This window comes from Saccostrea echinata, unplaced genomic scaffold (genome assembly GCF_033153115.1).
Source record: "Saccostrea echinata isolate AGI-Se365-2 ecotype Australia unplaced genomic scaffold, CSIRO_AGI_Sech_v1 ptg000036l, whole genome shotgun sequence".
In the NCBI taxonomy this organism is placed as follows: Eukaryota; Metazoa; Mollusca; class Bivalvia; order Ostreida; family Ostreidae; genus Saccostrea; species Saccostrea echinata.
Genome location: NW_026889785.1, coordinates 3,336,468 through 3,349,102, shown reverse-complemented (window position 1 = coordinate 3,349,102; position 12,635 = coordinate 3,336,468). Strand labels below are relative to the sequence as shown.

General features: G+C 35.1%; 1 protein-coding gene across 1 annotated transcript; it reads right to left on the bottom strand.

The window, feature by feature from the left end:
• Positions 1 to 1,102: 1,102 nt before the first annotated feature.
• LOC133199853 (uncharacterized) lies at positions 1,103 to 6,952 on the bottom strand. The gene is made up of 3 exons (XM_061335675.1): positions 6,533 to 6,952; positions 4,733 to 6,157; positions 1,103 to 4,567 (listed from the first exon to the last, which is right to left on the bottom strand). Exons 1-3 carry the CDS (start codon positions 6,950 to 6,952, stop codon positions 1,103 to 1,105), a joined length of 5,310 nt encoding a protein of 1,769 aa, XP_061191659.1.
• Positions 6,953 to 12,635: the final 5,683 nt, after the last annotated feature.

Here is a 12,635-nt window from a genome sequence, read left to right as displayed (position 1 = left end):
CTGTTGTCCTGTCTTTTTGATAATCATCAGCATGTACTTCAATTAAATCTTCACAATTCCCATGCAACATTTTCAGATTGTATTCACTTGCCTCTTGGTTTGTAGAATAAACATGTAGAACATCATCTGGTCCTTCTCTAATGCATTCTTGAAGTGTTGCCAAAGATTCATCTGATATGGGTTCTTCAGATGTTCTAATACGCAATGAATTCAAAACAGTTGCAAATGCTCTATCTTCACGTTGTCGCATTATTTCATCCAACTCTACAATTTTAAAGAAATCTTGCCAGTAATCAATTGGATATGAACCATTTTCTTTATACAACCTCTCATCCTTTCGCTGTTTAACAGGTGGAAGTTGATAAAAATCTCCAACTGCTATCACAGACACACCACCAAATGGTTCTTTACATTTTTTGATTTGGACAAGTCGTTCATGAATGTAAAACAAAAGTCTTTTATATACCATAGAAACCTCATCTATGACCAAAATCTGCAAATGTTCTAATCTGGTTCTTATTCCACTCAAACTTTGTTCCTTCAAGGGTTGATATGGAATTGGTAAAGCTTTTGTTAAAGAAAAAACATGATGAATGGTATGTCCTCCAATATTGAATGCTGCTGTTCCTGTAAAAGCTGTGAGAATCACAGATACTGCATTTGGAGAAGGCAGTGTTTTTTCAAAGAGACGAGATGCTTCATAGTGTATTGTCTTTATCAGATGGCTTTTTCCTGTCCCTGCTCCTCCAGTTATAAAAATGTGCATAGGTTCAACATCTTCTCCAGATATTTTCTTTACACACCACTCATGAACAGCATAAAAAATCTGCCTCTGTTTTTCATTCAAACTGCGCAGTAAGGGAAGCATCTCTTTTCTGGTGTTTTGAGTTTCCCTTAAATGATAAATAATGTCTTCAGAACAAATATTCTCAATTTCGTGTGTGACTTCTGATTCTCTATTCTCCTGTTCCTTTGATTGTAATTTTTCATTCAAACATTCTCTTCGGTTTAATTCTGATTCTGGACATAAACTTGCCCATGCATCCTCTGGTTCACCAAGCATTTCTAATGCATCCTGAGCATTTTCAATATCATCCTCATTTTATGAGAAGTAATCATGATTACTATCCACTATGCTTTTGACTCTTTCTAAATTTCTGTTTGGTTTCACTTTGACATATCCATTCTCATAAAAAGTCTGGTATAAATCAAACCCAGGTGGTTTCAATTGATTAAGATTCCAGTATGGAAGGAAAAGTTGTAGGTGACACTGATAAAATTTTTCAGGTGCATTGTCACGATTGAATCTTGGATATCGTATAACAGCAGGTTTCCCTCTGCTTCTCTTTTGAATGTAACCCTTTGCATTTTTCAATTCATATACACCTTCTTTTTTGCCCTTGGGAATCTCAGATTTACTAAGCACTCTGTATTCTGAACAGAATTCAGCAAGACACATTTTATGGAAAAGATTTAACTCAGGTCGGTTTTCATACCTTTCCACAATATTTGTCATCCATATACTGTTTTCTTCGTCTTCGTCATCATCATCTGCAATCACATCATTTTCACCAATTTTGACGTCCTGGTTCTTTTTTATTTCTGCTAGAGGCTTACTCAATCGAGTTGGATTTTCTCCCACAGGAATGAAATTGACTTTTCTTGAACTCTCTTTCATCTTAAGATTGCACACCCTATAAACTGCTTCCTGTGCACTCACTTCTCTGTGATTTAGATAAGCTGACCCTACCCTCTTGATGGTATCATGTGCACTCAAATTTCCCTCTGCTGCTTCTATCTGTGTTTGCTTTAATAGCATTCCCATTTCCCTTTCAGATTTTGAAATATATGATATAATATAGACGATGCAGCTGAAAGGGTCCAATACATACTGTATGTCCATATTGGCATCCCAGCTTTTGAGCAGGCATGGATTGTATTGATTTGTCCACATTTCTATTGGATTTCTTTTCAAAATAGTGGTGGTTTTAGAGGCCAATACTCTATGTGCTTTTTCATATAAATCCTGTGATAGCTTTATATTGGTGAATATTTCCTCTGTTGTTCTACATGCATTAGCGTCATTGGTAATTTCATTCCACACAATTAACAAAATCTCCTTTGCCTGCGCACAAGTTAATTCATTACTTGAATCATCCATATTTTGTTCCAATTGTCTTGAAATGAATGTACGCTCAGATGGTGGTCTAGGAAAATTGAACCTACACTCTGTTCCTTTTTTCCTACATGATTTCGAGTGACTTTTGCTGTGCTGTTGCACATCTAATACACTTTGTCGAAGTTCTAGGTCAGTGTCCTCTGACGGTAGAGCACAAGTGATATGCCTATCAATGAAGTGACAAACAGTCTCCTCACTGTCTTCATCTAATTTTGGTGAATTCTCAACCCAGTACAAGCAATGCATATGAGGAGAACCCCTCTGCTGAAACTCAACTCTTACAAAGTAATCTACAATATGTCCAATGGGTTTTGCTGGTGACATTATTACATTCTTCTGGAAAATATGGAACCTATGTTCAAACATCCTTGCAACAGTAACAGGATTGCTTCTCAGAATTTCACTTTTCGCAGACCAGTCTAAATCAGAGGGATTTCTATTGTCATTCATTTGTAGCATAATTGAACTCAGTATTTCATTCCACCTGAATTCTGCAGAAGAAAAAGAACAGAACCATGTTGGAATTCCAAGTTGTCGAAGCATAGCAAAAAGATCTTTTTGAGCAGTAGACCAATATGCAGGTGTTCCTCTAATTGGTTGCATAAACCGCATAGCCTCATCAGTTTTGAGCAGTTTTGCAAGTACAATTGGATTTTGTAACATTTCTGTTGTGACTTGTATCCCTCCATCAAGTTTTGATACAGATTTCCGAATTGAAATTTGAGTTTTCTCAATCACCTGGTTCAATTCAGATAAATATTGACAAAAGAAGATGTAATTTGTATCCTTTGCAAATCTATTATCTGCATTCATCAGCCTGTTGTTAAAATATCGAGAAAGTGTTATCCTTACATCTCGACTTTCATTCCATGAATATTTTCCAGATGGATATAAGTAAGGAAATGTCTTTACTTCATTGCCCTCCTCTTGCAACATTCTTACTGGATTTTGTCCCTCACCTGGAGCTATGTTATACACATCATCGAAGTAGTGATCTAGAACTTCTTGGGCAATATCTACAGGTTGTAAACAAGTATCTGTAGCAACTTCTTGAATTGCAATGTTTTGTTCTTCAATTATTTCTTCATTGTCAAATACTTCTGGCTGGCAGAATAAGGTACTTTGGTCATTACCTTTCTCCCATGTTGTGTTGATTTCAACATTATGATACCACTGATTATTTTCTTTCAGATAATTGAGAGCTATTTTAATGTCATTTGGGTTTACAAACTGATATTCATAATATCCCTTATAGGACAACTTTCGTTTGAGCTTAACTCGTAATAAAAGATTTTCATTTCCATTCAGAGGCAAACTGCTTGTTTTCTTAAGGTTCGATGGCACACATACAACAGGTCCATGTTCATTTTCCTGGCCACCTTTTGGAAGCATCATTACTTTCATGAAAGGTATATGAAGAGCAATTAGATGCTGCTCTAAACTATTCAAGTTACTGAGCTCTGGAGGAATATCTTCCAAATACATTTTGTTGAAAGCTGCTTCAGCAGGAACATTTCCACTTAGAATTTTTCTATGGCATGTAAAACAAATCCAAGTACATGATTTCGGACAATTTTGAGAACATGCAGATGTACAACTATGAACATATTTCTTATCCATGCACAAATTTGCAACATGAACTGCCTTAATACTTTTTTCATACATTTCAAGTGTACATCCTTGTACCTGGTTTTCAAACAAAAGGCGATGGCAGCAGCAACATACATATTCTGGTCCATGTCTAACACAATTTTTAAATGATTTCACCACTTCATCAATGTTTTTAAGCATTTCATGCAGTGCTTGTCTTTGTTTTTGTACAGATTCCTTAATCTGTGTCTTTGTTTCTGCACTGGAATGATATTTTACTTTACTAGCTGTTTTAACCTTTTCATGGTGCTGTTTATCTGTTTTATACTTCTGTCTGCTTCTTCGTTTGACTTCCTCCTTATGTGACTGATCTGTTTTATACTTCTGTCTGCTTCTTTGTTTGACTTCCTCCTTATGTGACTGATTTGTTTTATACTTCTGTCTGCTTCTTTGTTTGACTTCCTCCTTATGTGACTGATTTGTTTTATACTTCTGTCTGCTTCTTTGTTTGACTTCCTCCTTATGTGACTGATTTGTTTTATACTTCTGTCTGCTTCTTTGTTTGACTTCCTCCTTATGTGACTGATCTGTTTTATACTTCTGTCTGCTTCTTCGTTTGACTTCCTCCTTATGTGACTGATCTGTTTTATACTTCTGTCTGCTTCTTTGTTTGACTTCCTCCTTATGTGACTGATTTGTTTTATACTTCTGTCTGCTTCTTTGTTTGACTTCTTCTCTGTGTAGCTGGTTTGATTCATACTTTTGTTTACTTTTTTCTTTCACTTTTTCTTTGTGTAGCTGGTTTGTTTTATATCTTTTAACACTTATTTGTTTTAAATTTCCACGATAGTTTTCATTATTTTTGTATCTTTTCTTAGCATCTGCAATGCATTTTGTTTTGAATTCTGGGTCTGTCTTGTACTTCATGTTTTTCTTGTACAATTTATTTTCTTTAGCACTAACATCTGACATCTCAAGTTTGCATCTTTCATTTTGGAATGAAATAGATTCTCGCTGTTGTCTCTTCTGGTTTCTATCTGCAATTTTCCTAGTGTTATGTTTCAAACATAATAGTTTCTGTGATTGAATTGCTGATACATTTTTTCCCAAAGTAACAGATGTGACAACATTGTAATGATTCTGATTCTTATGATCTAAATAAATACCTCCCAGTGAGGCCATGTTTTCTTCTGGATTCACCATCAATCCTGAAAAAGTAACCCATTTGTTCTCTGAGTATGTATGAATTTCAGTTTTCAATAAATGGGACAGTGCAAGAATCTCTAATTCAGTTGCCCATCTTCCATCCATGCACATGCTTGACAAGGAAATGTGGTTCTCTACAGAATTTTCACCTGGCCTTAAGAATGGTGTGAAAAGCAAATCATTTTCCATGAGATGATGACATACTGCTAAACGTATTGTGTGATGAAAGTCTTCCTTTCCTGTTAAACAGAATGAAATTGCTCTAAAGAAACAATTTCCATCTGGATCAACTAGTACAGTGTTCATTGGCACTGTTATTTCTTGTCCATACTCATGCTGATTTTCACATTTATGCATTGAATATGGTATTTTTAAGATTTCACAGTGTGTTTTCTTCTGATCATCAGAAAGTGGTAAAAATCTTATCTGATGCTTCTCACTCCCAACAAATTCTACCTCATCAGCATTTTGTAAACCAGTACTACTAATACTGCATTGAAACTCTCCAGATTTGTTTAGTTCATGCTCTTTATCACTGATTTGTAATTGTTTTTTAATGCCTTCTTCCTTACCCAATGAAAGCTGTCTAACTGAGCATTGCACTCCAGTTATTTCACATTCCACTGCTTTCGAATAACCCATTGACCTAGCTAAAGACAAAATATGATTGCATAAATCTTGTACTGATTCATACAATACTCGTGTACTTCTACCATGTACACTCTGAAATCCTGCAGATGACCTTGAGTGAGAATCAAATGTGAAGAAATTATGTTGACATTTCCCAATCAAAAATGTATTTCCACCAAAACACACAAAACAACCATCACTGTCATCAAGGGCTATTTGAAGTGCATCTAATATCTGATAAGCATTAAAGTCGGTATAATTTAGTACTACACCTGCCAAGTTTATCAGGCTTGGTAAAGACTCATTTGCTTTAAACTCAAACATTCTACCAAAGCATTCAAAAAACTGAGGCAATTCACTTACTAAAAGGTATCTGTTTGCAATTGTTGAACTACACTGTAGATATGAGTACATCTCATCTCCTATTGCCAAAATTTTGTTCATATCTTCATACTGCCATTGCTCACAATTCTTTAATTTATGATATGCCAGTGCTGTTAAAGAATTTGCTACACACTGAGTTCCACTATTTTCACCAAACATTGGATCTCCCTGATGAAATGAACCTTGCACAGACAAATTCAATTTTTTTGAAATTTTACCATCACTTGTTCTACCACTACCAGTAACTTGTGTAGTCACTTTTCTATCACTATTCACATTGTTTTCAATCATACATGCATTCTCATTTTTTTCAACTTCAAATTTCTTCTCTTTTGTGTTATTCATTTTGCTTCTACCAGTACATGTGTCATATCCTTGCACGGGTATCTCTTTACCATTTCTTTCATATCTTTCCGATTTCTCTGTATATTTCTTTGATTTCTTTTCAAATTTCTTTGATTCTTCTATATTTTTCTTAGTTTCCTCTATATTTCCCTTATTTTCCTCATTGTGGCACTCATCTTTTTTTAATGTCCTGCTGACCTCTTTCCCCTTGGAAGGTATCAGCTGCGCCTGACCTGCTGAATCTGACATCATCCAAATGTCCGATTCAGGTACTCTCGGTGGAGTACAAACCCACGCTGGGGAGTCAGGGGATGCTACCTTGTCTTTTGGGACAATCAGACGACTTCCCCGAGGAGATGACAACCTCGGGGCTGAGTGCATTCTCTCACAAGGAGAGGCCTGCACCCTGGCCAAGGGTTTTAGTGTAGTAGGTGGCAACCCTATAGAGCCACACTCTGAGCCAGGAGCAGCTTCATCGACTTCTCTCTGTGGAGCATTGGACTCTGTCACTGGTTTTTCTGATGGAATATCATGGCAGGACTCAAGTTTCCTTTGCCTCTTCCTCTCAACATCCTTCCTGCGCTCTTTTCTACCAGTGAGAGACTTTCTCTTAGGCATCTTTAAAAAAATCAAACCATCAAAATGCAAAACTATCACCCCCAATCTTTCTAGCTTTCTTTGTCACTAATGTCAGTGTATATATATTAATGATACTAATCAAATACAGACTTCCAAATGGTTAATCTCAAAACAGTCTGACTGATTAACCAGTTAATGGAATCATATGCACTTTTTTTGACATACTTTTTCCAGTAACAAAATTTTCTAGATCAGATATATCATACAAGTTCATTCTGCATTGTCACCATAATCATAACTACGTCTAATTGACTTAACATGGCTTTTCTATTCTTCATCAGATTTCTTCATATACATTCCCATGTAAAACTTCGATCGTCCATTGTGGCCCCACCCTACCCCAAGGGGTCATCATTTGAACAAATCTGAATCTACACTACCTAACGATGCTTCCATATCATAATGACTAATCATGCCTTTGTATTCTTGAGAAGACAATTGTTAAAGATTTTTTGCTATATATTTCCACGTAAAAAATTTATCCCCTATTCTGGCCTCAGAACAAATCTAATTTTAATCTTCCTGAGGATACTTTCATATCAATATAACTAAACATGGCTTTCCTATTCTTGAGAAGAAAAGTTTTCCCTATATATTAGTTATTACTCTGTAAAAATTTAAACCCCTGTTCTGGAACTACCCTACCCCAAGGGGTCATGATTTGAACAAATCTGTATCTTCACTACCTGAGGATGCTTCTACATCACAATGAGTAATCATGGTTTTGCTATTCTTCAGAATAATTTAAATAAAAATTCCTATATAATCCAATGTAAAACTTTGATTCCCCATTGTGACTCCACCCTACCCCCACGGGATCATGATTTAAACAAACTTCAATTTACACTATCCGAAGATGCTTCTATCACAATGACTAATCATGGTTTTGCTATTCTTGAGAAGAAAATTTTTTTAAAGATTTTTTTCACTATATATCCTTATGTAAAATTTTGATCTCATATTGTAGCCCTACCTTACCCCTGGGGTTATGATTTGAACAAATCTGAATCTACTCTACTTAAGGATGCTTCCATATCTAAATGACTAAAGATGGCTTTTCTACTCTTGAGAAGATTTTTCCCTACATTAATTCCTATGTAAAACTTTGATCCCTCATTGTGGCCCCACTCTACCTACAGGGGTCATCATTTGAACAAATCTGAATCTACACTACCTGAGGATGCTTTCATATCAATATGACTAATCACAGCTTTGAGAAGAGGATTTTTAAAGATTTATTCCTATATATATTCCTCTGTAAGACTTTGATTCCCCATTGTGGCCCCACCCTACCTCTAGAAGTCACGATTTGAACAAAATAGAATCTACCCAACATGCGGATGCTTCCACATAAATATGACTCATCATGGCTTTGCTGTTCCTGAGAAGAAGATTTTTAAAGGTTTTTCCTATATATTTCTATGTAAAACTTTGATCCTCCATTGTGGCCCCACCCTACCCCGGGGAGTCATGATTTGAATAAACTTGAATCTACACTACCTGGGGATGCTTCCATATTAATATGACCAATCAGGGCTTTGTTGTTCCTGAGAAGAAGATTTTTAAAGGTTTTCTCTACATATTTCTACGTAAAACTTTGATCCTCTATTGTGGCCCCGCCCCACCCCGGGGGGTCATGATTTGAATAAACTTGAATCTACACTACCTGAGGATGCTTCAATATAAATATGACTCATCATGGCTTTGCTGTTCTTGAGAAGAAGATTTTTAAAGGTTCTCTCTATATATTTCTATGTAAAACTTTGATCCTCCATTGTGGCCCTGCCCACCCCGGGGGGCCATGATTTGAACAAACTTGAATCTACACTACCTGACGATGCTTCAATATAACTATGACTCATCATGGCTTTGCTGTTCTTGAGAAGGAGATTTTTAAAGGTTTTCTCTATATATCTCAATGTAAAACTTTGATCCTCCATTGTGGCCCTGCCCTACCCCCCGGGGTCATGATTTGAACAAACTTGAATTTACATTACCTGATGATGCTTCCATATAAATATGACTCATCATGGCTTTGCTGTTCTTGAGAAGAAGATTTTTCAAGGTTTTTCCTATATATTTCTATGTAAAACTTTGATCCTCCATTGTGGCCCCGCCCTACCCCCAGGGGTCATGATTTGAACAAACTTGAATTTACACTACCTGAGGATGCTTCCATATAATTATGACTCATCCTGGCTTTGCTGTTCTTGAGAAGAATATCTACACAACCTGAGGATGCTTCCACATCAGTTTCATCTTTCCTGGCCCTGTGGTTCTTGATAAGAAGATTTTTAAAAGATGCTATTAATTTTTCACTAATTCTTTATTATCTCCCCTTGAAAGAGGGCATGGCCCTTCATTTAAACAAACTTGAATCCACTTCACTCACGGATACTCTGTGCCAAGTTTGGTTGAAATTGGCCCAGTAATTTTGGAGAAGAAGATGAAATTGTGAAAAGTTTATAACAAAAACAACAACGCCAACACCAACGACAAGAACGACAGACAACGGACAAATTTTGACCAGAAAAGCTAACTTGAGCCTTTGGCTCAGGTGAGCTAAAAATGAATCCCACCATATGCATGCCTCAACAAAGAGTGTACTAAAATTTCAAGCATCTTCAATGAATAGTTGTTGAGAAAACTGTGATGAAAATTTAATACATATTGTACAGACAAACATACAGATAAACAAGAAGTTGACATCAGATTCAAATAAAAATAAATCCCACCATATGGCATGCCTGAACAGTATTCTAAAATTGCATGCATCTGCAATGACTAGTTGCTGAGAAAACTATGACAAAAATTTGTTATGTATGGTACAAAAATATACACAGATTAACAGGAAGTTGACATCAGATTCATACAAAAATGAATCCCATCATATGGCATGCCGAAACAAAGACTATGCTAAAATTTTGAGCATCTGTGATGAGTAGTTGCTGAGAAAACTGTGACAAAAACTTGCTATGTATGTTATGGACAGACACCGGATAAACAGCAAGTTAACACCAGATTTGTACAAAAATGAATCCCAATATATGGCATGCCTAAACAAAGAGTTTGCTTAAATTTCAAGCACCAGCAATGAATAGTTGCTGAGAAACTGCGATGAAAAATTTGTTACGGACAATCACGAAGATGGACAGACAGACACACATACACAAGGGTAAAACAATATACCCCTCTCCTTTTTGAGGGGGGTATAACAACCAGGGTAGTTTAACTTATGACTTCTGAAATTTTTAGAGGCAGGGATTTGATATTTACAATTTATATATGTTTTTGAGCTCATGATACTGTACTTTGAAACTGTATGATATTCAGTTAATACACAAACTTATATTTAAAGACCATGAAAATACATCAGGATCAGTTATGTAGACTGACAATTGCAGTAAAGACAGACTGAAAACTCTTTTGAAGGATTGTTGGAAAGGAAACATGTACATGTTTTCATAAAATGATAAAAAAAATTATTTCTAATCATTTCAATTTCATAATTTATTTGATGATTGAGGAACTATATTTTCTTTGATTGTCAGATTCTATCCCAACCTCTTTGCAGCCAAATGCATGAACTAGCAACCTAGTGGTAAATAAATAGATGACTACTCTTACAATTATTTATCTTTAATGAAGCTATAATAAAGCAAGCAACACATTCGTTCCTAAATAGAACACTCTAGTAGTATAAATGAGAGCCCTTCATCCAATGCTACTTTGTAGCAAATTTGATAAAAATTCTTAAAGGGATTCTTGAGATAAGGTCCACATTCAAACTAGAGATACTATAAGTAACCTCAAAAATTAATACCCGAGACACAATTTACTTTTTTAGGTGCACAGTCAAATTGTGTAAATGTGACCTTGAACATGCCAAAAAAATATTTGTTAAAAAAGGCATATTCTCTACATATTAGTAATCATTCAGTGAAATATGGACGTGCAACATTTCTCAATCAGAAAATTATTACCTGAAACCACAAGTCAGGCAGCATAAGGACAAATTTTTCCAAGGTACAAAGCCAATAGGTTAAACCTACCCACCTAAATTTTTTACAAGCTGATTTACATTGGAATTCCTAACCTGTATTTTAACAACAAAAGTAAGTAGAAGAAACAATAAAATTACTGATAAAACATATTGATGTGTTTCTCTTGCATGGAACTGTTTATTCAATGTGATTCACAAAATGTCTTGTCCATCTGACCTTTAATCTGCATTTCAACACTACTCAATCAGTTCATTTGTCTTGAAGAAAAGTGGTGACATAATCATTTTGTGCCAAAGTAATGAGTAAATTCATTGGATGTTCTATTCAATGGCTGTGATAAATCCATGAAATTAAAATTTCTTTTTGTAACCTGATTCTCATATTTTTCAATCTTCATTTATTTTAAAAACAAAGAAGTAACATTTCGTTTATGGGCAGTTAATACAAACGCAATGAATGATTATTTTGTCATCTTTTGTAAATATTTGTTTAGCTTCTCTGGTTTGGTACATTTTGTCTTTTAATACACAACATTGTGAAAATTCATCATGACATCAATATATGTCCTTTCTTTTTATACAGCCCCATAGTATGCAGGGGCCTCCCCCACCTTTTTGTGAGAAAAATATTTTCAATTGTATAGTTTAACAAAATGTAAATTGTCATTTTGATGCTGCCCCCCCCCCCCCCCACGCATTTTTTGTTGCTGTATTATTGACACGGAGCCATTTCAGCATTTAAAGAAATTGGTACGAAGAAGTTAGAATTAGACAAAGCTTTCCCCCTCTTAAAACAGGGTTTTCGACTTTGGACAGATTATTTGGGGGGTGGGGGATGAGGTTACCCCCTCCCCCTTCGAAAAATGTTATTAAGGGCCTGTTATATTAATTTTTTGAAAAAAAATTATTTGTTTTCAAAATTATTATAAATTTAATATTATCCATAAAATATTAATGCATAAAACTACTTGCTACAATCTAGTTCTATATAGATATTCAAGTTAAATTATTTCAATAGGTATTATTAGTACCTATCTTACTTTCAACTGTCTTTCGACACTCCTGATCTCTTATGCATTTGAAATTAATTCATATAGCTGTAAACAGCCACAACTTCCTAGCTTCAATCAATCACATTAATTTGTCTTCCTTTCTTACTTAATCTTAACTAAAAACCATTTAAGAATCTTAAAAATCTTTTAAAATCAAGTAATAATAACTTCTTTCAAATGTTATCCATATATATGTACAATCCACTTCTATTTCTCTGGTTTGAGATACAATAAATATTGTATTAAGTCTTCAACATCAAAGGTTATGTAACTTTCAATCTCACAAATACATAATGATAATCTCTTCTAAAAATCATTCACGTTCAGGAATACTTTACATACGAATTATCCAATAACCAAGTTTCATTTACACTTCCTTTAAATTATGGCACACTTTCAATACAATTCTAGACATTTGTAATAACATTACAGGGGGGCCTTATTGCCCGACAATTGAACAAAGCCTAGGGGACACTTATAAATACTAAAGAGGCAACTGGGGTTAAAAGGAATTTTACAGTATACTGAACATTATTGGAGCTCAAAAGTCATTTCATAACAAAATACAAATTGGAAGCAGAGCAAACATGGATCTATAAAAACATCA